Here is a 27,756-nt window from a genome sequence, read left to right on the forward strand (position 1 = left end):
ACCCTGTCGTGCGGGTTGAGTGCGGACAAGGTTGTGGTGTGGTACAAACACACCCGTGGCTGGTTTCTGGCGTTGATCCGGAAAGCCACGACTGGATTGTCCGTTTGGTGGGCGAAGCGACCGCTATTGGTTAGACGCGGTCGTTCGCACGCCGACGGGTGGGAAATCTACAACAATATATATATATACATATATACATATATATATATACATACATGTATATATATATATATATATATATATACATATACATACATGTATATATATATATATATATATATATATACATACATGTATATATATATATATATATATATATATATATATATATATATATATATATATATATATATATATACATGTATATATATATATATATATATATATATATATATATATATATATATATATATATATATATATATATATATATATATATATATATGTATATATATATATATATATATATATATATATATATATATATATATATATATATATATATGAGCCGAAGCAAGAAAGTAATCAAAAGAGCAAAAAGGGGCAGAAGAGTATCAAGAGAGATTGGATGGAAAGTTAGTCATTGCTCAGTCCAGGAGGGAGGATGCACCAGGAGGAGAAATCCTAGGTTGAAGAGTTTACAGATTAGGTCAAACACAGAGTCACATAAGGCCTTTGCTGCAATGCCTTGGCTGGTTGTTGCCGAGGTAACACCCAGACAGCTGGCATGGTGACAGCTGAAGTCGTCACAGATGAGAAACAGAGTTGAGATCGGTGGTTATGAGTTGATCCATGTTAGAAGAAATAGAGGTATATGGAGAGTCGTCATCATTGGGTGTATGGTAAACAACGTAGACAAACATTAGGTAGGTGTGGAGAGGTAACCATAGCCACAGGCATTCCAGAGATCTGTATGGGTTAGTGAGGACAATAGACAAAGAGCAATGGAGTTCCTGACGAGAGAACACCGCCTCGAACGAGAGAGAGCGGCCTGTAAAATTGGAAAAAATAATAACTATCGAGACACAAAGGAATCAAAAAAGAAATTGTTCGAGGAACTTTTCTGTTAAACATACAGGGCTGAATTTATGAAAGGCATTTAAGAGTTAAACACATGGAGAATCAATAATCGTGTGATGATCACCCGTACAAAGTTAGTCACCAATCACCCATGAGTGATTATGTAATGCACGATCAAAACCTAATCACAAGCATTTAAAAAACAAAGAAACTTGGACACCTCGGCAAGGGCATGTTTAAGAGTGCGTTTAAGGCCTTGAAGTAAGCATTAGGCAAAAAATGGTATTCAGTAGCGAGAACTGCAGTTGTACTGTGTGCTTCCTGGGAGTTTAAGTTAACTTGAGAATCACTAGAAGTTACGTTATTGTGGTTTATGTGCTGCAGTAAGGATAACCAATTAATGAAGTGATTACAGTTATATTTACAGTTGTCTGCAGATAATTACTCCTTAATGCTAGAGTTGGAATAATAGTTGGTTACAGTTTGAATTATTCTGCAGAGATTTGGTAGTTTACATGGGATGGTGAATATGGATGGATGTGTTGGGAGTGCTTGAATTAGCTCAAGAGAAGGCAGAAGAGTAGAGGAATATGGCAGTTTGCCAACATGCATCGAGACTTAATTTTAAGCCCTCATTATTTATTTATTTTTTGCTGGCGATTTTGCCAGGTTTCCAAATCGAACTGGCCATCGTCCCATGCATTATGGACGCCGATATATTTATATGCCGACACAAAGTCGAGGCTCATGGAGGAGCAAAACTAAAGAGGATTAGGAAGACGTGTGACCAAAGTAGAAGGGAGCAAGTGAGCAGTCCAATGGACGTGCAAACATGGCCTGTGAGAAAAGGTCGGGTCGGATAGGTTGGAGGGAACAAAAGAAGTGTAGATGAAAAGATCAATGGAAATTGAAGATGGCATGATACGAGTTCAACCTGAAGCAGTGGAGGGAGGAACATGAATGGACAGATTTATTTTTAAATTTGGTTGGTTCGAGTGTTTCATCGGTTTTATTTTTAAAACCCCATAAAAAATAATTGCATGGGACCATCTGAGCAATTTCACATTTAAAACAGACTTTTGCAGCAACCTTGTAATATTCAGTCAAGTTGCACACTGAAATTTTCATTTCTCTCACGATTAACAATAGATGTACCCTTAACTGATGCTGTGCATATTATGATGATTTACATTTCATTGTAAATTAATTAATTAACCTTATATTGTTTCATGCCACCATAAAATCTGGTTGATTTGAAAATTAAAATATAGCAGATATGGAGACGGTATCATACAAAACATTTCACACGAGATCAAACTTCACATTAATGATAAGGATCATGCCCTATAATATGTACCATATGTCAGGAAATTAGCAGATTTCTTCTTTATTTGCCTCACGAAATGGTTGATTAATTATCGAACTGAGTAGTTAGTTATGGCACCTTGGACAATAAGGGGGTTCCTTTCATTTGAATAATTTATTCCTGACCATACTCTGCTGCTGGAGTACCAGTTTTGTGGAATCAATTTTCAATGGCTAAAAAACAACCATGGACAAGTCGCCACTGTAATAATAAGGTGCTGTCGGTGAGGGCAGGAATGTGAAGTTTGGCCAGGTTTGCAGCACACAATGGGAGACGATTTATTCATTTAAATATTAAATAACATCAAAAGACTCAGTGACTCATACTTTGACTTTCCAGACTCAGTTAGCATTGTGGTTTGGGAATCTGCTCTGAGTCTGGCAGGTCAGCAGTTAGACTCTGATCATAGCTGAGTCATACCAAAGACGAGAAAAATACTATGTGTTACATACTCTGGAAGACAGAGCAAAGATAAACCCCATGGATTAGCATCCTTTTTGGGACGAGTGGAAGGGTGGAGTGAGGGGGAGGGGGATTGGGCAGGGGGAAGATTGATCAATAACTACGCCACTGAGAGCAGAGAAAATAGTGGCGTGACATCGCCAAGACAGGGCAGTATCGCAGCGAGACTGCAAACCGGAAAGTTACATCACTTCCACCAAGGTCACGGGCTTTATTTGTCTGAAGTTAAGTCCGGTGTTGTCGAATGTCTTTGTCTGCATGTGTGTGCATAATTTGTGTAACAGCTCCTCCATGAGCCTTCTATCCTGTTAAAAAAGCAAAAACTATTTATTGTTTTAATATGCACATACAAAATAATGTAATTATTATTTTCCTTATATATCAAGTTCTCAAAGACATCATTTTATGCAACTTCAGTACAATTTGTACTCGTGTTTAAAGGTTAACAATCTCATTGTTGCCTAACGTTTACAATGACACGTACACAATGACATGATGAAGTATATAACTGTACATTTAAAACTTTTGGAATGCCTTTTCAGGCTTAAACATTCCTTCAATTAACACAAGAATGAAGGAATTAATTTGCATCCTCCTTTGGATTGTCGGCGACCAAACCGTCTTCCCCACCAAATTTCTTGGTGAGGAGGGTGTATGATATGGACACCCAGCAAGATTAAAAACTAAAACAATGAAAAGGTGGAGGAGCTCCTTACGAGCCAATGGCCATCCATATATATAGTGCCCAACTGTGTTTGCGGACGTCCTCCTGCAGTTGGGTTACCGTATTTTTTAGGAAGTTGGTGACAGGATTTGCTCCATGTGAGCAAACTCCACTCTGCAAAACACAAAAAACGGCAAGAAATCTGAAAAACCGACTCTGTGGGAGTACCTACGATGCAGCTACCCTCCACAGGGCAGCTCACCATATGATGGGATTGGGCAAAGCCTTTGGGACTCCCACTCTTTGATGAGAGGAGGAAAAACATGGAATAACCTCCCCGGGTCGGATTGCGGTAGTGTGTGTTAGGGTGGTGTTAAGGTGTCGTCCACCAGACGGCGGTCTCGTTCGGTTAACCTGAGGCAGTCGCTTTGGGTGGGTGCCTGGAATGTCCTATCCCTAAGAGAGGATGATCACCTGTCTCTGTTATCATCTGAGCTCAAGCGCTTGAACATCAGTATTGCAGCACTCTCTGAGGTTCGGAAACCGGATTGCGGCGAGATCATGACGGGTAGTTACACCTAACATTGGTCTGGTCGCTCTGATGGTTACCATACGCAAGGAGTTGCTGTAGCTGTATCCAATAAGCTGACTCCAATGATAATTGAGGAAACACCGGTCAATGAGCAGATGAGACTCAGGATCCATCACTCCTTGGGTGTCATTTCCCTAGTCTCTGTATGTGCTCCGACTGAGGAGAGTGAACTCACTGTGAAGGACACATTCTATGCCACGCTCAAGTCTGTGGTTGATCATTGCCCCAGGTGAGGTACTCTTCTAGTCTTGGGGGATTTCAATGCATCAACTGGAGCTAATAGGGATGGTTATGGGACGTGTGTTGGTCCCCATGGGTCAGGAACTCTGAACCAGAATAGCACAAAGTTCCTTGTCTTTGCAAGAAGCCATGGACGTCGGGTGGCTGGTTCATGGTTTCAGCGCCCACAAGCTCATCAATGGACTTGGTAATTCCAATGCTGGCGGTGTGGCAAAGGAGATTAACCATGTGCTCGTTGATGGTCGTGGAGGATGATCCAGAACTGCAGAGTCTACCAGAGTGCTCACTTCCTCAATACAGACCACAGGTTTGTGGTAGCAACTCTGAAGTTGCAGCTTAAATCTGGGAGAATGGTACCATCCCAGCCTCGGATGGATGTTGGCAAGCTCAGGGAGGAGAGGGTAGCTGAGGAGTTTGCTAACAAGCTGGGTGGGGATTTGGAGGGTCTGAGTGCTTTGTGGAATCCTGCATAGTTGTGGATTGTCTTCAAGACCACCATCCATGATGTTGCCGGTAAATGTCTTGAAACTCACCAAAGGGAGAAGAAGAATATTGTCTCTCAAGGGACACTGGATAACATTGACCAGATTCGCAGGACCAGGCTCAATGGCAGAGCTGAGCTGTTGAGGGAGTTGAGGCGTAAAACTGTACGTGTGCTGAGGGTGGACAAGGAGGCCGATGTGCGAAGAATCTGTGAGGGGGTGGAGCATCACCTGTGGCCAAGTGATTCTCATCCTGCTTACAGGGGAAACTGCGCATTGCGTTCCTCTAAGACCATCCCACGGTGTACTGCAGTTAGAGCAGAGGGTGGTGGGCTCTTGACAGAGGAGCCAAAGTGAAGGCCCGCTGGGCTGGTTACTTTGAGCGAATGTTCCAAGCTGATCCACCAGCTGTTGAGTTGGATGTCGGAGGTGTTACTATCCCTAATGCTGACCCTCCTTTCAACTGTGACCACCTTTGTTTGTGGAAATACAGGCTGTGGTGAACAGGTTGAAATGGGGAAAAGCTCCTGGGATCTGTGGCATCCATGGTGAACTTCTCAAGGCTGATGGAAATGCTGTGTTCATGTTGTTGCATACAATTCTGTGCTCTGCCTGGAACACAGGCATCATCCCAACTGACTAAGAGGGGCCGTGCTGTCAGTCTCTGGAAAGGGAAGGGTGATTGATAGGAGTGCAACAACTACTGAGGGGTGACGTTGATCTCAGTGCCGGGCAAGGTCTTTGCTCGAACAATTCTTGATAGGGTTTGCTACCATCGGCATGAACACCAGCGCCAAGAGCAGTCAGGCTTTACACCAAAGAGGTTAACGATTGATCGTATCCTTGCTCTTCGTGTCCTCACCAAACGCAGGCAAGAGTTTCGGCAGGGGCTGCTTGCAGCCTTTGTTGATCTCTGCAAAGCATTCGATTCAGTGAATCAGGAAGCTCTCTGGAGGATTATTGGTCTTCGTGGGGTGCCACCAAAACTAATCAATCTGATGTCTGAACTGTACTCTGGTACTGAGAGCATGTGAGTTGTGGTGGTACCATCTCTGACATATTTCCAGTTGTTACTGGAGTTCATCAGCGGTGTGTACTGGCCCCCCACTTGACAGCGCTTGTATGGACTGAATTCTGGGGAGGGTGATGGAGAGATCAAGCTGCGTGCATTATTTGGGATGTCAAGTTCTCTGACCTTGATTTCGCAGATGATGCAGTCATCTTTGTGGAGACTCTGGAAATCTTTTTGAGGGCCCATGAGATTGAGGAGTCGGAGCCGCTGGATCACGGGTTTCCTGGGTCAAAACTAAGATTCAGGCTTTCAATGACATCTTTGATGCTGCTGTCCTGTATGTGCCTGTTTGTGGTGAGGATGTTGAGGTCATCGAGAGATTCACTTAGCTTGGCAGTGATATTCATGTCTCTGCTGGCTGTGAGTCAGAGGTCAATAGATGTCTGGGTTGGGCCTGGAGAGTCAATGATTCACTGGATCATGGGGTATGGTGCTGTCGGTACCTGCGCAGGAGGACGAAAGTCCGAGTCTTCAGGTGCTTGGTGCTTCCAATCTTGCTCTATGGACGTGAGAGTTGGACTCTGAGCAGGGATCCGAGACAGAGTCTTAATTGCTTTGGTACCAGTTCTCTTCGGAGAATCCTTGGCTATCGCTGGTCGGACTTTGTGTCGAACAAGCGGTTACTGAGAGACACTCGAATGAGACTTGTTACCTGCATAGTCCATGAGCATCAGCTGCGGCTGTATGGAGATGTCTAATTTTCCTGACGCTGATCCTGCTGGCCAGATTCTCTCAGCGAGGGATCTTCGTGAGTGGAGGAGGCCAATGGGTCGACCACGCGCCTCACGGTTGCAACATGTTGATCAGCATCTCAAGGAGATGGGGATGGGCCAGGTGCCTGGGGGATGGCCAGACGGAGACCCCTGCAGTACCGGCGGAAAGTGGGCACAGCGACGCGCTGCTCCAGGGCATGTTCCGATACCTGATCTGTCCTCCTTTGCAAAAAGCTGTATGAACATCTCTTTAGATCTGATTTGTCAACTTTTTGTTATTTCGAAGAATATTAAATGAAGAAGTCTGAAGTGTGAAGTGCCGCTTAAGTCTCCTTTCTCAATGCTGATATAAATTAACTCATTAAAAATGTACTGAAGGAAAATGCTATTGTATTAACCCTTCCAAAGAATGAAAAAAAAAAATTATATATATATATATATATATATATATATATATATATATATATATATATATATATATATATATATATATATATATATATATATATATATTTGAGGTGAAATGCCATTCCATGAATCACAGGATGTAATAACACGTCTTTGTGTTATTCCTCCTTGCGGATGACCATCCCCCTCCATCCCCTTTGAACCGACTGAACCTTTGTCATTCAACTCCTCCATGCACCTTGACCCTCGTATAATAGAGAGGAACATTTCACAATGCAGAGCCTCAGGGTGGTACAGAGATTTGAGAAGATCTGAGAACCAGTGCGGACTCGCACACTCACAGACTGACTGACATAAAGCACCGTTAAAAATTTTATTTCATTTTTAAATGTCTTAAAGTGAATAATATAGATTACAGTGGATATAGGTGAGTGCAAACAGACCCGCAGGGAAGGCTGTGGTTAACTTGGACATAATATATTTTCAAGGTATAAAATCAAATTATGGTTAAAAATAATGCTATAGTCAAGTTAGACAAATTTGTCAAACTATGCCCAAAGCCAGCGGGGATAAAAGTTGAGCCCACAGGCCTTGCAATGGCAACTCAGACCAAGGGATGGACTATATAGCATAAAATGTGAAGGCCGCCTGAGCGTGCGAGTCGAGCCCGTTGTCTGAGGTGTGTGCTGCAAGCCCCGAGAAAAATGCTGTGAACGTTATCTTTTTTCACAATTTTCTGTGTTCGCAGATGCTGCACAGGATATGTGCATTCTTCACTGTTGGTTAATTGAGAAGCTTTATTCCAAGTTCATTGTTGAAAAAAGAATCTGCAGAGTGTCGTCAAAATATATAGATTACATGATATCTGAGAATGAAGCATCTATTATTAAAATAGTTTGTCTGCGTGTGAACTCACAAACTCACTCACTGACACAAACGACTGACTGATTAGACTTGGTGGTGTAATGATCAGAACGCCCGCTCTGAGTCTGGGATGTCTGTGGTTCAAACCCTGGCTATGTCATAACAAAGACTGTGAAAATGGTATGTAATGCTTCCTTGCTCGATGTTTGGTTGACATCCATGGAGAGGAGGAAATTCTTTCTTGGGAAATGCCCCGTTGAATGTGGTGAGAGAGGCACACCACCGTTCGGTGCCGCGGGTACCCAGAGTGCCCCGGGAAGTGATGGCTCTTCCCCCAAGCTCAGTGGCCATGTCTGACTCATCAAACTGTCCTGTGTTGTGTCTCATGGATTTGTCTACGTGTCCATGTGTGTGAGGAGTGTGTGGCAACTCCACTACCAGCCTTAGATCGTGTATAGAAGGTAAGGGGAAAAAAGACCGATAGCAAAAGCATCTCCTTTCGAAGTGGGAATGGGGAGGCTAAAAATGTATCCTGTGAATGCACGCACTTCTGTAAATCTCAACCTCTTCCAACCCCCCCCCTCCCCCACCACCACTAATCCCTCTCCAACCACCTCCACACTGCTTTCAGTCTTGCAAAGTAATGAAGAAACTTTCAAACGATTAAATTCTTCGATAAGTAATGTATATTTTCCCTCGAATGACCTCTGTCAACACATGGATATAAGCATTCGGTATCAAAATACACTCTCCTTTAAGGCTCATACTTTTAGAGACTACATATTGTTCACAATATATGTCGAACAAAAACCCACCATGCTATTTGCTCATGTTACATAGGTAAGTCATTTATCCTTACCTCGACATCCTTGTACTTGCTTCTCAAGTCAAAGAGGCGATGGTAAGCGTAAATGGCCTCTGCAAACTCTCCCAAATCCATGCTGACCACAAGGAAGTTTTCCCAAATCTGCCAGGTTTCATAGTTACATTTTATTGCCTCTTGTAGTGTCCGGAAAGCTTTGTCCCTGCAAGACACGGTAAGATGAACCCTTGAATAACTGTCATGCTTCATACAAAGCAACCACTTTGGTAGCATTGCGAAGGTTGAAGCCATTTAATGGTTAGAGCAGTGCAAGCACAATCACACCATGTATTATCAAAGATCAGTGAAATGTAAAGGCAATATTAAGCAATCCATGTGGTACGACGGCAAACACCACGTGGATTACAGATCCATTTTCAGTTGCTCATGCCAGCTGTATCGGAGAAACATTGAGGTAAAGTCATGGCATTTCCTCCAGAACATCACATTTTCTGTTCAGTCCTTGCCTAACCATTGTTTGCCATGCAATGGCCCCTTTCAAGTCCTTCATTTGAAAGGTGTTCAGGAAAGGAGTTTGTGAAAAGAAATTTGTGACCTCTGGGCCACATCAGTGTAATATCAGAGCGCGACTGAAATGCACTGTGGGTGTTCTTCATTCTCTTTCCACCTTGGAAAATTCCCAGCACGACAAAAACCACAGCAACAAAAAAAAGATTCTGCTCCCCCAATGCTCCACACCCCCGCCCCCTCAACTACACGTTGCTGTCACCACCGGAAGCCGTTGCCCTGGCTCAGATCCTCTCGTGAAGGCCATAATCAGCAAGTCTGTGACCCATAACTGCAACGGTCACAGATCATAATCATGCAGAGACCCTCGGGGTAAAGGCGAAGCTCGATGAGACAATCCACCCCTTTTAAAAGGTGTGGGTGGGTACTCCATGAGCAAAGTGAAATTGGGGTGAAATGTATGGCAGCCGAAAATCCTAGTTTTGCCTAAGGCTGTCTACAGACATCAAAATCGGAAGCAACGTTGGTCCCACTCCTACGTAACAATAACAGCAAGAGTAGTATTTAAGATAGCTGCAGCTGGTGCAGCCAATCCTAAGGTTGGTGGTTATTTTCGTTAAATAAAATCCCGGAATAGCAAGTTTAAACTGGGCGGTAAGCAGAGTACATTCCAACAAGCTAAAGGACAACCATACTCCTTCTTCAATGGCCTCCTGCCCACAAACATTATTTTGCACCTACACAATTCTGCGGCAATACAACAAACGATGATAAATGAGCATCGCGTTTTATTAATATTTATAAATGAGGATCACCGATGGCACAAATCAAGGACGGAAGCCAGGAGAGATGCACAACTTTCATTATCTAATGTATTTGAATGTCGTGACCTTTTGATGACTCTCGAAAATAATGAAAATTTGCTTCGTGTCCCAAGTGCAACCATTTGCTAAAGGTGTGCGCGTGAATTAATTCAGATATCAAACCGGCGTTCCAAAAATACCACTACAAAGTGTGCCAAATTCCACGATTAAAAATATGTACAATCAAGGAAAGACAAGCGAGTGCTCTGAGCATCCTCACGTCGAACAGCGATTTGTCTGTCAGAACGTCCTTCGATTAACACGTATAAAAAGTCTCCTTTGTGAACTTCACGGAGCAAAATTTAAAAGTATAAATAACTTTACAAAGAAAAGCACCAAAACCTGCCTTATCCAAACACCTTTTGGCAAACTCATACCTGCACAAGACAGGTCATTGTTTAATGCAATAATATCGATTTGAGTATAATTGTTTTTATTTATTGAAACAATGGTGAGAATCCTGTAAAGATTTTCCCTTCTGGATGTTTAGCCACAATACCCATGATAAAGAATACCAAGATTGAATTGGACAAACAATGCTTTTAAGGAAGCAAAACTGGGGCAATTGCATTGGCCTGGTTGGCGTTCCCATCCAAGCACTTCAGGCATAATTCTGGGAGTCCAGTTTTCAATCCCATCTGTAATGTTGATCTGTCGTTTGTCTCCTCATGGTTTTATTATCATACTATATATAATTTGAGAAGCGTCTGTTTGTTTGTTTGTTTGAATTCTGTACACGCCTGAACTGCTAGTGCAGCCAATCCAAAGGTTGGTGGTGATTTTTGTTGAATAAAATCCTGCTGGTTGTACCCGGAGGCTGCACGGGGAGTGAAACGAACTTCATAGCCCAGTGGGTTTAGGGTGGGGAGAGAACCCCAATTCTCTCTATGTAAATGTGGATCATATAGCGCTGCCTGATGCGAGTGCTGACCTTGGATGTGATCCACACCCCATTGGTATCCCCAGGAGGCCTGACCAGATCTGTCTATTTTGTACGGTATCTCCCTGCTTTTTCCTGAAAATCCCAGAGAGAGCTCATCCGCGGGAGCCCCGACGGCTATATAACTACATTCGCATGCAACCATCGACAAACTGCATACATACGCATCTAGAGAACATAGAAGTGGGAGGATTAATCCATCCATAAAGACGGGTTCTTTGCTAGCACATGTAATTCACAAACATCACTGTAGGGGGGGTGGAGGGGAATTTTGGGGGTGGAGGGGGAGGGTGCACATCTCATGAGAATTCAATGCAGGAAAAAAAACATTTTCCTTCCTATAAAATTGAGCTACATTTGTGCTTCCACTGAATATATTATTCTTTGGTTAAAAGGCATTTTAAATTGATATTCCATCACAGCAAAGACAATGAAACTATTGGTATCAGTGATGAAAAGAAGATCCTGACAATAAACTGGTAATAAATGGTATGTAGTTCTTTGATTCCTCCAACTATCACAACTACTTTAATGTCCTCAATTATTCACCGTATGGGGTCGACTGGGGGAGCAGGGGGCGTTTGCTCAAAGTCTTTCACGAATTGGCTGGCCAGACTTGACACTCGACAAAAGGTGACGTGCACAATTCTGAAATTTGTTTATGATACTGGTGATAACTTGGCTACACTACATGGATGACACAGTGGGGTCTTTAACTTTAACCAATGACCAGTATTGGCAGACGGGTCCTCCGACTTAACGTCCTGCATATGGACAGCGCACACATCGATGCCTCGCCCCTGTGTAGAAAACACTAGAGGATGACAATTTACAGCTGAGTCAAGATTCAAACCAAGGCTAGACAGCTGAGAGGCGAATGCACCCATGTCTGAACCATCCTGCCAGCCCTGAGTCAAAGTATTTATTGCTGGTCAGGATTTTCAAAATTAACATAGAGATTGTGGACAAACAAAATCGACAATATTGATCTGACAATTAGAAAACACAAACATATGTTTGTGTTGATCAATAGAAACGGTATGATGCATCAACAACATTGTATTTTATGCAATATTTAATCTTAGCAACAATCACAATTTACCAAAAGTTACCATTCATGAAAATAACTTGAATCCTTCAGACACCGAACACCCGTAGTGGTTATTCTTAGGCCCAAGTTTTGGTGCAGTTAGCGAGATTGACGTGCATGTTGACAATTGGTTCAATTGCTGCTCGGCTTTCCCACGCCAGCCGTCAGCCAAAAAAGCAAGGCAGCTGTCCCTCTGGGGACGTCCGCATAAATTGTGCAACCAATCCCACTTCCCTTGGTGGCAAAAACGAAAGGATTGGAAAATGGGCCGAATTCGACACTCACTTTTTTTGTAGACGGATGTAAGCTGTAGATAGGTTGGTCCAGGCTTCTGCATTCTGAAACGACAACATAAGTACAATTTATGATAACACTTCGAGCGGCGCCATTTCCAGCATGACACAAGAGCTCAAGGTACCTGCACAGAACGAAGTACGATGTGAAAAGCTACATTTGCGGCTCAGGCATAAAGTACAAGGCAATCCAACACAGTTTATGTCTTCATTTGAGTTTTCCTTCAGTGACCAAAATCCAATTACACTTCACAATTTCCGTTCCCTTTTATTTCGACTTTGGCTCAGATTCTTTCTTTTCTTTTTTGTCTTCAAAGAAACTGTCACATCGGCTCCTGTAAGGGGTTTTAATTGAGCTCCAAGCAGGTTGCTGTGCAACTTGTTGCAATGATTTTTGGAGCCTCTTCAAAGCGATATGTTTGAAAAAAAAATATATATATATATATTTTTTTTCCTATCACACCTATATTCCTATCATTCCTATCACACAAATATTCCTATCACATTCCTATCACATATTCACAAATTATTCCAAATTTTCTTTGGTTAAATTTATTAACAAATCAGATATATTCCTATCACACAAATTATAACAAATGCAATGTAGATTATTGGAATATTGCAAATGCAACGAAATATCTTTGATGTTCAAGTATTTCATTTTGGTTTTCTCAGTTTCAAACCAAAATCAATGGATCTCAGATTGCAGATCCTCGCCAGGACTTGTTTTATGTGGTGTTTGTGTTGTGGTGTGTTACATAATTAATAAGAGAAATAATTAGAACTGCGACTATACAACTGATGGCAGTGATGACCGGGTACCAAGACCTCCTGCTTTAATTGGACACATAATCCTGACCCCATGATGTTTATTGTTATTCAATTGAATTTAGAATGGGATTAAAATAAATTCAAATCAAATCAAATGGAAGACCAAATAGGTACAGTCCTGCATTGGAGTAATCAGAAGGAACCCGAACAAGCAAAAAAGCAAAGATGAAGTTATCAGGAGGAACCTGGATAGGATTCGGGTTTCAGCTTCTACTCCTCCACCCTCAAACCCATTCAGACACAGCCAAGTGAACCTTATTTAAAAAATATTAAAAATTAAAAAAAAAAGAACCCATATCAAAAACATTAAATAATTCTGGCTGCCAGACCATGTTTCTGATCAGGTTGAAATTAAAAACATATATTCTCCATCACTACTATATCATAATTATGATGTTTCACATCCATTGATGAAGTGGTTCATGATAAAGGTTTTTTGGATTTTCATTCCACCCAATATGGCTGCGATATTCACGTGACCTATCAATTATTCATGAACCTACTGGTATCCAAAAGTCTTGGGGAATATGTGTGTGAAGTTTCCCCTCCTCAATCTGTCAAGCCATTCTGGTGAAGATTTTTTATAGGATTTAGGGTAAGTCCAATATGGCTGCCAAACCATGTGCCTATGACATCATAGGTGGAGAACGTGTTGTTCCCCATGGATAGGCGGTCACAGCTGTAAAGTTTCGCCTCAATCTGTTTAGCCATTTCAGAGGAAATTATTATTATTTTTTTTTTATATGGCTGCCGAAGCATGTGACCGATGATGTCATAAATTTTTTTTGGGGTTGACCAATTTATCCCAAGATGACACTCATAAAATTTCATACTGATTGAAAGTAGCGTTCTACGTATGCAATTATGACGTCCTAGTGAAGGCACCTATGACATCATCCAAAAATCACAGTTATTTCCCATGAGGAGTAATTGCCATGTGCCGAGTTTCAATTTCTTCCACGGTGTGTTTTCGGAGAAACAGAGGTCCAATTTTTTTTTACCTTTTTTCCAACACGGCTGCCACACCACATGACCTATGATGTCATAATTATCATTAATACATTCTACACGAGTCGTCGCTCCTACGGTGAAAATTTTGTGGCAATCCGACAAGCAGTTGCAGAGAAAAACCGCACTCAAGTTTCATGCGGACAAACAAACAAACAAACAAACAAACAAACCGCCAAACAGAACCAAATGCATTACCCTCTCCTCTGGCAAGGGTAATACATGACTCGCTTTCTCTTCTCCAAGGATACCGCGGGATCTTTAACGTCCACCAACTAATGTCGGCAGACGGGACGCCCAGTTCAACGTCCATCCGAGGGACTACACGCACCATTGATGACTCACCCTGCCTGTGAAACGCCAAGGTGGCAGTTTGTAGCTGGGTCAAGATTCAACCCAACACAGGTCAAAAGTGAGTGCACGTACCTCTTGGCTATCTTGCCATGTTGAGAAACATTCATACATAATTCAATTCAGACTTTTGTTATTCCTCACAGTCCATGGTATTCTTCACATTCTACATCAGGTAGAATGCATTTAAGTAGAATGGTAACTCCATGAAATGTCAAACGTCTACGACGTGAGTATTCTTTTTCCAGCTACATTGGGAATTATTTATCAAAACTTCAGGATCGATTCAGTCCTCCCCTGCTCTCACTGCCCATGAGAAATGACAAAGTAATGAAGAAATGTTTGGAGGAAGCAAAGCCATAAAATCCAATTTAAATATGGTACAATATTTTCCCCCCAAAACTAAGGAAAGACTAAACAATTTATCATAATATCAAGTATAATGGATTTGTTGTATACTGGTGTTATAAACGTTGTCGTCGTTCAGTTTTGAAGAAAGTAAAATGATAGACCAAGGTTCAAATCCATGAAACAAGTTGTCATAAATATTAGTCTGTGACTTTTTATCCATACCTTTTGAGTGGTTTTACCAATCTTTATGAAACTTTCAGATGATTCACCGCATCACCATGGTGACGACCGCAGCCAATTAATTAGGTAAGAATTAAATGCTAGCCACTTGCAAGTCCAAGGTTTGAGCAAAAATATTTGCCCATACATGTGCATTGAACACAAATGTATATATTCTTGTTGCATCACCAACACTGGTTTTAGATGAAGGTCACAAAGGATTGTTGAAGGTTGTTTGTCAAAAAGTATTTAAAGGTGTTTCCACAGCTTCCCAGTTTTTCATGAACATTTGTTTTTCGGTCCTGATAACAAGTGATCAGCAATTTAGCTGATTCAGTGCAAAGTGTGCAGTTGATCTGGATTGATTAAATTTTAATTGGTCTTTTTCTCAAACCAAATCCAAGGGCTTGCTCATCCCCCGAAGGCACGTCGACAGCAATATATATATATATATATATATATATATATATATATATATATATATATATATATATATATATATATATATATATGAATCAAAATATTACCTGGTTTCTCTAAAGCCATTGAGTTATCATGAAGATGCTATTAATGGCACTTTCTGTGACAAGAAGAAACTTTAATGTGAATTAAGCTGTGTGTGTGTGTGTGTGTGTGTGTGTGTGTGGGGGGGTGTGTGTGTGTGTGTGTGTGTGTGTGTGTGTGTGTGTGTGTGTGTGTGTGTGTGTGTGTGTGTAATAAGTGTCTATGCCTGGTGTTGGCTTAATGGTTAGGGTGGTGAGCTTGAGATCCAAGGATCCTGAGTTCAACTCCTGCTCAGCTGTTGAATTAATACCAGGTGGGGTTGACTCTGCCTGCCATCCTTCTGAAGTCGGCAAAATGAGTACTACCTTGCTGGTATCCTGTGTCAGAGTGGCGACCCGTCCAGGATTGTGGCCCATAGCCAAGGAGACTGCTTAGGCAGCACCGACGCTCTGTACAGAGTGTGGTCCCAATGGAATGGATGGAATAAGTGTCTCCTCCATGTTTTCGCAAAACCGACAGAGCACCATTTCCTCATGTGGCAGACAAGTTCTTCAATAAACGATTACATGCACACTCCACAGCCAAACCACACCCAGCTAAATGGCCCCAAAACCAACAATGACGTGAAGCAAAGCAAATGAGAGGAAATCTTTTGGAGCTGGGAAAGCAGTTGAGAGGGTTGTGGGATTAGGGGTTCAAAGATATGCATCACTCCAAACCATCAGGTCATTGACATTGGATAATGCAGTCAAGAGGTAACAGCATGGGAGGGGAAAAGGAAAGGGTGCGGAGGATGGACGAGTGAGTACATGTACATTATCTCCAGGGATAAAGACTATGTAGATAACTTTGCACCACTTTTCTTCTCCAATTTTCAAACATCAATAGTCACTCCTTCTAGCTCACCACGTCTTAGGGTCCTAACTGCTCCCACGCCGTACCAGCACTCACATTGGGCTCGAGAGATACAAAGCGTTGGAAAGCCCGCGCAGCTCCCTCATAGTCCTCCGTTGCCAAATGAGCGCAGCCGAGTGAGTACCACACCACCAACTATCGGGCAAAGAGGAGGGTGAGGAGTGAGTGATAATAGAGTGGGTAAATAAATAGACAAAGAGAAACGTGAAAAAAATTAGAATGTGGAAAAAATACCGAAGAAGGGGAAAGGAATTAGAGAGTGGAAAGAGAGGCCAAAAGTGCAGCAAGTAAATAACAGAGAATAATCAATATAAATACAATTTCTTAGAGCCCCACTCAACGTAAAGGTCTGCGTTGATTAAATTGGCCAAACATATGAAGGTGATATAATCCGAGCACCATGCTGGCTCCGCTTCAACAGCAGTGGCCTTGTCTCTGCTCTTCTCCACCCTATTCAGCAGCATGTTCTCTTGCCCCCGGGAGGCATGGTAATTAGTCATCATGCCAAAAGGACTGGCCTTCTCAGACCTTTCCGGCGCCGTTACGTATTCTCCAAACCCTTCCCCGGACAGAGATTCGGAAATGTATCTCGATGATGAAAGTATGGACACAGCTTTTGAAGCAATACGAAAGTTAAAAACAAACGAATGAAACTGTATTCGGAATGCATACTTTTGGGTTGAGATAATTTACAGAGATTGACCTCAACTTTAGTGAATCAGACAATTAAAAGCCACCTTCATCTTCCGAATCCTGATGTTCCAGGGAAGAATCATGAACAGCAGCAAGATATATGGACAGTTTTATCAAGTAATCAGCAACTAAGTTCAGATGGAAAACAAACAGCCCTTTTTCTCGACCGGTCAAAAACGCCAACCATTACCTGCATGGGATTGATGGACAGAGCTTTGTCAAAGCACTCCACACACTGTGCATACTGCTTCTTGCGGAGCAGCAGGAGGCCTTTTGAACGCTGGGCACGTGCGCTGTGGCCCCCGGAGAGCTCCCAAGCGCGGTCATAGTACTCCGGCTCCTCGACAACGTCTCCGAGCAGGCAGTACAGAGTAGGGGACTCGTGGCGCTCCAGCTCCCTGCGCACCAGCTCCTCAGCCTGTCAAACGGCCAACCGCATGATGGTTTGAACGGGTAGGGTGTCCGAGGAAGCTCCTCGACTGCATGTCGTCAAGCAATGGAAATTCCATTCTGAGATAGCCGTGCATTTGGCAAGCAAGTCATGCCTCTAAATCAAGTGAGCATGACATAAATGGCCAAAAATCTTTTAAAATAAAAGTAAAACTGATGAACTCTACCCACTGAGAAAAACTTAAATGAAGTGGTAGTCAATTTTTTTAACTAGTCATAAGATGTCAGCACTGGCTGTGTGTGTGTGTGTACCAAGTTCACCACTGCTCAATCACGTGTCATCCATCGGTCACACTCACCAAGCGATGTACTTCAACTCAACCGGTGTCCTTCACCCAGAAAACTCGGCTTACAGAGATCATGCCCTCTTCCATCAATACAACTAACTGATCTAAGGCCCAAATGCACCTTCTGTCACCATTGGATGAACCCATATCTGTGTATTTAGTCAAAAAATAAGACCAAATTCAGGAAACATCAAATTAATTGGACTACACTTGAGAAACAAAATTCAATGCCAATCGCTAGTCTTCGGTAAAATAAGGCATTTCGAGGTAGGTTCAACAATAAACAAAGTGCAAAACATTAAAAGCATTCGGAGAAAACAAGGCTGAGCTCGGCGAGGTGGGAGGAAAGATGTCATCCAAGGTAATTCCGCAAGCAACTTTTCACAAACACAATGCAATGCTATCCAAACCACTCTCCACCATCTGCCTTCATGCAATGAGCTTCACCATAGCTTTCACACCCACAGAGCCTGCCAGTGGCAATGGCTGCTCGGCCAATAGGCTCATAAGCACAGCCAGGTGGCTTTATGGTCACAAACTTCAGTCGTACAGCATCACATCTTCCGCTGCTGTGGTTGCGTTAGGGCCGCCATTTACATATCATCAGGTCTAAATCCCAGCTCACATTAAAAAAATTTTTTTTATGTAATTTGTATGGTCGCTCTGCCACAAAACTTCCTACTTAATCCTCAGGAGAGCATACTTGACATTAATCAGAGCCCAAAGCAGGAAAGATGTTCAAAAGGCTGGCACGATACACTGCATTACCATCGATCAGACCTGCCTCACAATCCCGCAGGAAACCGGAATCGCCATCGAAAGCACTACATCAGGTTGCCAATTCAACGCATGGCCCGTGGGCCTGTCCTGGCAAAGGACTTTGTGGTGTTGGATGGAATGCCACCGCGAATCAGTCGACTGCCGGCACAATGCAATACGGTCGGTGCTGCCGACTTGAAATTGCCTTCAAGGAAACGATCGGATGGCTCCACACATGCCAGCAGCATAGTGAGCTAATACATTTACACAAGGCCAATGATTTGTCAGAGACCAGAAGCCAACTGAAATTTCATTGGAAACTTCAGCTCCTAGTTTCATCTCCATCATTTTCAACTCACACTTTGCTTCGTTAACAGATTACAAATGAACCATGTAGCCATGCGTGAGGCAACTTTAAAAGGTTAAAATGATTATTCACGTCGTCCTAACACGCACTCCATTTTCATGATCTTGCGCTCACGCTACAGGAGGACAAACATTCGCCATGCAATCATCATTTGCATCAACGTGATGGGCGGATGTTCACGCAGCAAAGAAGATCATTGCAAACAGCATCCAGTATGGCCCGTGCTTCAAGAATGCACCAGGCTGTGCAAAAATGCCTGGCACAATCCTGGCATGCCCAGAAACCGGCAACGGTTCCCTCCTTTCTGCTTCATTTACTCCCCCTCACGTAAGCCAAGGCTCGCCGTGCCCCGTCTGCCGTGCAGGACGCCTTCATGAGAGCACCGAGGAAGCAAGCCAGCTCCCATGGAGTCTGAGGCCATCAAGAATTTGGCTCAGTTCCCCATGGCCGAATTAACTGCAGGAAGTTGCACAGACAATGGTAAACGTCCAGGTGCTTGGGAAACCTGCATCTTGATTCAATTATGGAGTGCCCGCGGAGTACAGGCATGCATCTCCCAGGAACGGCAAGTTTGCTTTCCAGCAAATAAATGTTGTTTAATGATTAAAAGGAGTCTCGCTCCATGATGTGCCAATTCAGGCATTCCACCGTGCCGAATGTGCTGGACGTTATCGGGCAGAAAGCGCTTGCGGAGTGCCCGGTGGTGGAGCCAGCTCACGAGCCGTGCGATGTTCCAGTACGTTACATTAAGACTTGAGCGAAGGCCGAAATTAAATTGCATTGATTAAACACATCGCTTCCTTCGAGATGCAGTTTTTAGCACTGCAACTGCAACTCTTCAACATTATTGGTCGGTAAATGTACTGGTTTCCCAGTGCGTCGATGTCAGCCTCCTGAACGTTAATGTACATATCTTACGAGTCCGACACCTCTGTCCTTTTAATTCAGTCGACTCAAACATAGTCTGGAGGGAAAAGTCAAACTAAACTGAAAAGGTGGGATTATATCAATTTGTGCAGGACATTTGACCTCAAAATAAGTTGATCTTTGCAAAGCCTACCTGCAGCAGGCCATAAAGGTTGAGGAAAATATATGGCCTGACGTGGGTAGTCACATGCCTTTGTGTCTTGTGCATGTGCAGCTAATACAGTGCAGTGCCTTCAGTTCACGTTCATGTCTACATGCCAATCCTTGAACACAAATTCAGACAGCAGGGGTTAGTTTGAGTTGAGTCCCCCCCCCCCCCCGCACAGGTTTTCAATAACTTCTGTCTGTCTGTCTGTCTGTCTGGACCGTAAGTGTTTTACCGTTTGAGCTTTTGTCATCAAATTTTCAATAAAGCTTTATAATGAGAATATGGAGAAGACAAATTATTAATTCTGTTAAAATAATTTTCATTATTCCGGGAGGGAGCGGGAAATTGTAATCGTCCGGTTTGTTTGTCTGTTTGTTAGCAACTTTACGGCAAAACGGCTTTAGCAAACACTATCAAATTTAATCCACAGGTGGGCAATGAACCTTGGACGACCCCATTAACTTTTGGGTCCAATTGGATCAAAGGTCAACGTCAAGGTCACGAAAAGATCAAAATCGTTTTTCGCTCATAACTTCGTCAAAAATGATCTGATTTACTTCAAACTAAGCTTATAGTGAACCTTATTCTATTTGTCACTTATAATACTACCCATTCCTATAGTGAAAAATGCATATTTGTGAAGATCGGTAGGGTCCGAAGTTTTAGGGGGTCATGGTCATCGGTCAAAATTACAAATTTTCCATTAAAACTAAAACATGGTTACGAAAATACAACTTTACGGGAAAACGACTGGCTCAAACACCGTCAAATTGTATCCACAGGTGGGTAATGAACCTCGGACGACCCCATTAACTTTTGGGTCGAATTCGGTCAAAGGTCAAGGTCAGGTCACGAAAAGGTCAAAATCTCCTTGCGTATGGAAACTTGGCTGCCGGGTAGTTATCATTTCTTGGAGCGCAGCTGTGCTGCTGATGCTGTGCCCCTCTTTTGAAAGATTGAGGCGAATGCAAAATTACATGTATAGTGTCACTTCTTGATACTATATATCTGGTGAATATCGAGATTTGGTGTCTGATACGTGACTGTGGAAGAAAGCTTGAGCAAAGAAAACATATGAACTCTTGCTGCATGCAGAACTTCTTCTCCTTCTCTACACAGCACATGGCTGCAGTGTAGAATCACTGGCTGAGAGGCATCGCTGTGTCGGTGATGCAGTGCCCTCTGGAAGTTAGTGCATGAATTCGATATTTGTTTATGGGGACAGCGATAGCTCGCTTACTCTTCACGAAGGACATGTTCTTCTTCTTCTTATTCTCGTACTCTTCCTGTTATAAGGGGAGAGGTCCGATGGCACCAAGCTTCTGCCCTGCCTTGACAAGATACTCCTCCACTTCCGTCTGTCCTCAGTCAACTTTCTCCACTCTCCAACCACCCCCACCTTACTGACATCCCTCCTCACACAATCCTCTCATCTCAACCACAGTCTACCTCTTTTCCTCCTACCTTGCTCCCTCAACCTATCAGCTCTCTTTGCCATTCTCTCTTCCCCATCTGCACCAACTCAAGTGTCCAGCCCATCTCAGCCGGCATTTCACCAATCTCCCCTTCAAGCTCATCTTCACACCAATCTCCTCCCTCAGTACATCCATCCATCCTCCTTCTAGCCACCCTCTTAACTCCCACAATCCTCCTGACCCAGTGGCTTTCACAAACCTGCAGCCTCCGATGTCTCTCTCTCTCAGTCCCACCATCTCCAAACTGCAAAGGTAGGCCGGTGTTAGGCACATCATCAGAGCCTTCCCTTTCAATTTCCTTGATATCTCCATCTGCTATTACTCCATACATCGACCCCCACCTGAATCCTCCTTCGCACCTCTTTCTCACCATCCCCGGTTATTGTTTCTCCCAGATATTCAATCCCATTTCCCTGCCTGATCTCCTTCCCCTATAACCTGATATTCATTTATTTTCTCTGCTGCCCAACCCACATTACCTGAGTCTTCTTCATACACATATTTAGCCCATGTTTCTCAAATGCTTCCTTCCGCTCCCCCAGTACTTCCTGCATCGCCCGCCCACTCTTCACCAAAAGAGCCAGATCATCCACGTACAGCATCGTCCCCATACTACCTCTCAAGCTCACCTTCCTGCTTACCAGTTCCATCACCATGATAAACATGAGTGGGCTGAGAGAACTTCCCTGCCTCAAACCGATATTCAAGCTGAACTCCTCAGACATCCCAAGACAAACCAAAACTCTTCCCTTCATTCCCTTGTACATCCCTTCCACCAACCTAACTTTGCTTTTGGCACTCCATTCCATCTTAGTGTCGCCATCACCATCTCTCTCGAGACAGTGCCCAGGTCAACAAATCCCAATACAATTTCACCTTGGACCTCCAACCTATTCTCCATCAGCTGTCTCAGGGCGAACATCCAATCCATCGTCCCCCTACCCTTTCAAAAAATCTGCTGCTCTTCTCCGATCTCCATCTTCACCCTCTTCCTTATCCTCCCGTCCAGAATTCTCTCAAGCACCTTCATTAGATGACTGAGTAGCGTAATGTCCCTGGACTTACCCAGATCTTGAACATCTCCTTTCCTGTTCCATATTGGCACAATTAACCCTGTCCTCCAATCCTCCGGAATTTAACCCTTTCTCATACATACATCAATACATTCAACAGCCTCTTCGTCCAACCAACTCCGACTTCTTCCGCTGTAATTATCATTTCTCTACGCACCTCATCAATGCCTGGCGCTCTTCCTTCCTTCATCCTCTTCAATTCCGTCCACACTTACTCCTCTGTGATTTCCACCAAATCCACTTTCTCTTCTGCACAACATGGTAGCTCCAGCTCACCGTGGCTACCTTCCTGGTTAAACAGCTCTGAAATATCCTTCCGACACCATCAATACTGCACCACTCTCCGTCAATAGCCTCCCGCCAGCATCCTTAAGCACCGCTCCCATCCCCCCATCTTTCATGTCCTTACCATCATCATCCCTGTCATGAACCAATTTATATACCATTAACCATGGGATCTTTAAAGTCCACCAACTTATGATAGCAGACGGAACACCCAATTTAGCGTCTGTCCGAGGGACGGCAAACACATCGATGCCTCGTCCAACCTGTGAGACACCAACATGAGAGTTTATGGAAATTCTTCCCAAAAAAGTTTTCTCAATATATATATATATATATATATATATATATATATATATATATATATATATATATATATATATATATATATATTTAAAGAGACGTTTTGTATCCATTAAAGAAGTTAATATTAATACAGCCACGTCCACTCCGTTAAGGGCACTTCAGAGAGAAGGCTTCTGTGCTGGGACCTTTCAATTTGACTGCTGGACCAAGTGCATTGAAGAGGAAGGAGATATTATATCAAATAATGTAACACAAATAAAAATTTGTCAAAGACGTGATCTAATTGTGTGCATAAACACACAAACACCAATTGGATTACATCATTGGCATTTGTACACAGACACTATTGGTCTTTCGAAATGTTTATTCAATGACCTTGACACCGTGCCACCAGTCCCCCCCCCCCATATCTACATATCTTTTTTAATAGAATATGCAAGTCGAGGGAGGAGGCGTATTATGTAAAGTTAATTATTTCCCATTGATTTATCTCTGCCACCGAAGGTGGACGGAGGTTATGAAACCACTATTTGTCTGTCTGCTTGTGAGCAAGATAACTCAAAAAGTTATGGACGGATTCGGACTAAACTTGGTGGAACTGTTTGGTGGGTGACAAGGACGGATTGATGAGATTTTGGTGAAGACCTGGATCTTGATCTTGGGATCTTTGAAGTGAGTCTTCATCATTGAGAGGTAGGACTAAAAACGATACTGCAGAGCACAGTATCTCAAAAAGTTGGGGACTTGGTGGATGACTTGGATAAGTGACAAGAACAAGCCGATTAGATTTTGGTTCAGGTCCGGATTCAGATCCAGCCAATCAGTCGCATACAAAACGTAAACTGTTCAGTCTGGCCGAGGTATGTACTCTAACGAGTGCTGTTCTCGGTACCTCCGCCACCGAAGGTGAAGGAGGTTATGTTTTCACCCCTCTCTGTCTGTCTGTTACTTTCAAAATCGAAAATATTTAAAGTATATTGGTCAGTCGATTTTGTTATTCTGTCTGTCTCAGTCTGTCTGTTTCAGTCTGTCTGTCTGTTTCAGTCTGTCTGTCTGTTTCAGTCTGTCTGTCTGTTTCAGTCTGTCTGTCTGTTTCAGTCTGTCTGTCTGTCTCAGTCTGTCTGTCTGTCTCAGTCTGTCTGTCTGTCTCAGTCTGTCTGTCTGTCTCAGTCTGTCTGTCTGTCTCAGTCTGTCTGTCTGTCTCAGTCTGTCTGTCTGTCTCAGTCTGTCTGTCTGTCTCAGTCTGTCTGTCTGTCTCAGTCTGTCTGTCTGTCTCAGTCTGTCTGTCTGTCTCAGTCTGTCTGTCTGTCTCAGTCTGTCTGTCTGTCTCAGTCTGTCTGTCTGTCTCAGTCTGTCTGTCTGTCTCAGTCTGTCTGTCTGTCTCAGTCTGTCTGTCTGTCTCAGTCTGTCTGTCTGTCTCAGTCTGTCTGTCTGTCTCAGTCTGTCTGTCTGTCTCAGTCTGTCTGTCTGTCTCAGTCTGTCTGTCTGTTTCAGTCTGTCTGTCTGTCTCAGTCTGTCTGTCTGTTTCAGTCTGTCTGTCTGTTTCAGTCTGTCTGTCTGTTTCAGTCTGTCTGTCTGTTTCAGTCTGTCTGTCTGTTTCAGTCTGTCTGTCTGTTTCAGTCTGTCTGTCTGTTTCAGTCTGTCTGTCTGTTTCAGTCTGTCTGTCTGTTTCAGTCTGTCTGTCTGTTTCAGTCTGTCTGTCTGTTTCAGTCTGTCTGTCTGTTTCAGTCTGTCTGTCTGTTTCAGTCTGTCTGTCTGTTTCAGTCTGTCTGTCTGTTTCAGTCTGTTTCAGTCTGTTTCAGTCTGTTTCAGTCTGTTTCAGTCTGTTTCAGTCTGTTTCAGTCTGTTTCAGTCTGTTTCAGTCTGTTTCAGTCTGTTTCAGTCTGTTTCAGTCTGTTTCAGTCTGTTTCAGTCTGTCTGTCTGTTTCAGTCTGTCTGTCTGTCTGTCTGTTTCAGTCTGTCTGTCTGTCTGTTTCAGTCTGTCTGTCTGTCTGTCTGTTTCAGTCTGTCTGTCTGTCTGTCTGTTTCAGTCTCAGTCTGTCTGTCTGTTTCAGTCTCAGTCTGTCTGTCTGTTTCAGTCTCAGTCTGTCTGTCTGTTTCAGTCTGTCTGTCTGTCTGTCTGTTTCAGTCTCAGTCTGTCTGTCTGTTTCAGTCTCAGTCTGTCTGTCTGTTTCAGTCTCAGTCTGTCTGTCTGTTTCAGTCTCAGTCTGTCTGTCTGTTTCAGTCTCAGTCTGTCTGTCTGTTTCAGTCTCAGTCTGTCTGTCTGTTTCAGTCTCAGTCTGTCTGTCTGTTTCAGTCTCAGTCTGTCTGTCTGTTTCAGTCTCAGTCTGTCTGTCTGTTTCAGTCTCAGTCTGTCTGTCTGTTTCAGTCTCAGTCTGTCTGTCTGTTTCAGTCTCAGTCTGTCTGTCTGTTTCTGTCTCAGTCTGTCTGTCTGTTTCTGTCTCAGTCTGTCTGTCTGTTTCTGTCTCAGTCTGTCTGTCTGTTTCTGTCTCAGTCTGTCTGTCTGTTTCTGTCTCAGTCTGTCTGTCTGTTTCTGTCTCAGTCTGTCTGTCTGTTTCTGTCTCAGTCTGGCTGTCTGTTTCTGTCTCAGTCTGGCTGTCTGTTTCTGTCTCAGTCTGGCTGTCTGTTTCTGTCTCAGTCTGTCTGTCTGTTTCTGTCTCTGTCTGTCTGTCTGTTTCTGTCTGTTTCTGTCTGTTTCTGTCTGTTTCTGTCTGTTTCTGTCTGTCTGTCTGTTTCTGTCTGTCTGTCTGTCTGTCTGTTTCTGTCTGTCTGTTTCTGTCTGTCTGTTTCTGTCTGTCTGTTTCTGTCTGTCTGTCTGTCTGTCTGTCTGTCTGTCTGTTTCTGTCTCAGTCTGTCTGTCTGTTTCTGTCTCAGTCTGTCTGTCTGTTTCTGTCTCAGTCTGTCTGTCTGTTTCTGTCTCAGTCTGTCTGTCTGTCTGTCTGTCTGTCTGTCTGTCTGTCTGTCTGTCTGTCTGTCTGTCTGTCTGTCTGTCGCCTACAGGTCACAAATTCAAACCGATATTCACGAAACTTCACCACACGGTAGAGTTTTTCATAAGGAAGAAGCCTATTGTTTTTGAGATCAAAAGGTCAACATAGGCCAAAGGCTAACAACTTTGGTGAGATTTCTAAAATCCTCAATTTTCATCCAAATGACTTGAAATTTGAAGAGGATTTATACATCAGGTCACTGAATTCAACCACGAATTATTTTTGAGGTCAACATAGGCCAAAGGTCAACAATTTAGGTGAGATTTCTAAATTCCTCAATATTCATCCGATCGATTTGAAAATTTTACGAGGATTTATATATCAGGTCATTGATTCGGATATCCGGAAATTGAAGATCCCAATCCAGATCCGGATACGAGAACTATTTCATTTTTAAAGCAATTCTTTACCAATGAGAGATTGAGCCAAAAATGATATAGTACTGTTTCGCATGGTATTTCAAAAATGTTTTGGGCCCGATAGGTTCTCGTGTATCAGGCATTGTGTGGCGGAGGTATGTACTCCACCGAGTACCCTTCTAGTTATTTAACTGTCTTCATTTTCCTTAGGCTGTGGCTAGCAACATTATTTTATGTACCCCCCCCCACCCCTCCCTTAATACACGATGCAGCACATCTTTAGGGTGAAAGTTGATTTTGTGCCACACTGCAAATAATATCACAATTAATATACCACTGCTTGTAAGCGAAATTCAGGCTTTAACCATTAATCCTCTCCACCCTCAAAATTATCAGCAAGATGTTCTCTAAATCCAAAGTCTAAATTGCCATAACATTGACATTAATGTTCATTTATGAGAAACAAATGCATGCAAGCATGCTATTTAAATAATTAACGACTTCATTATCATGTCTTATAGTCAATTCAGCAATTGCTTTTGCTTGTTGAGCACTGGAATAGCATGTGGTGATAATATACTGCAGCACAAAAGCTTCTAGAGCAGTAAAGTACAAGTGAAGCCTCAGGATGGAGTACTGCAGCATAGCAAACCAATTGTTCGACTTTTCAAAAAAGCACCAAAATTGGTACACATGTAGAATAATGTATTCTGAGCAATTGTAGATATGGAGCCACTCGAGATTTTGCCTTGGTCAGCTTTGGCAGCCATTTTCCAAAATGGCCGCCATTCTACTTTAAAACATGGGATATCTGTCATTGTTATTCTCTTTGTAGGTTTATCAGAGGTGATAAATACTCCATGTGATGTGCCTTTACAAAGAAAAACAATACAAATGTCATTTGTGTTGATTTATTATATTTCCAACCATTGTATTGGGGGAAAAATGGTCATTTTTGGGACTTCATTTGGGATAGCTACAAAGATGGCTCCTTGAAGACGGCGACAAGGGAGAAACGAGGATTAGGGGTGCGACGGCACGTGGTGAGCACCGCAGCCAAAC

General features: G+C 42.9%; 1 protein-coding gene across 2 annotated transcripts in view; it reads right to left on the minus strand.

Moving 5' to 3' along the window:
* TTC27 (tetratricopeptide repeat domain 27) overlaps positions 1 to 27,756 on the minus strand; it is a 134,244-nt gene that overhangs the window by 18,260 nt on the left and 88,228 nt on the right. For both annotated transcript variants that reach the window (XM_085888074.1, XM_085888073.1), the window contains 4 exons: positions 17,462 to 17,689; positions 16,615 to 16,713; positions 12,392 to 12,444; positions 8,743 to 8,908 (listed from right to left, as the gene is read on the minus strand). In XM_085888074.1, coding sequence (XP_085744200.1) covers positions 8,743 to 8,908; positions 12,392 to 12,444; positions 16,615 to 16,713; positions 17,462 to 17,689 — 546 coding nt within the window. The remainder of the gene's footprint in view (positions 1 to 8,742; positions 8,909 to 12,391; positions 12,445 to 16,614; positions 16,714 to 17,461; positions 17,690 to 27,756) is intronic.

This window comes from Eptatretus burgeri, chromosome 7 (assembly GCF_056783735.1).
Source record: "Eptatretus burgeri isolate ZD-2024b chromosome 7, Ebu_testis_v1, whole genome shotgun sequence".
In the NCBI taxonomy this organism is placed as follows: domain Eukaryota; kingdom Metazoa; phylum Chordata; class Myxini; order Myxiniformes; family Myxinidae; genus Eptatretus; species Eptatretus burgeri.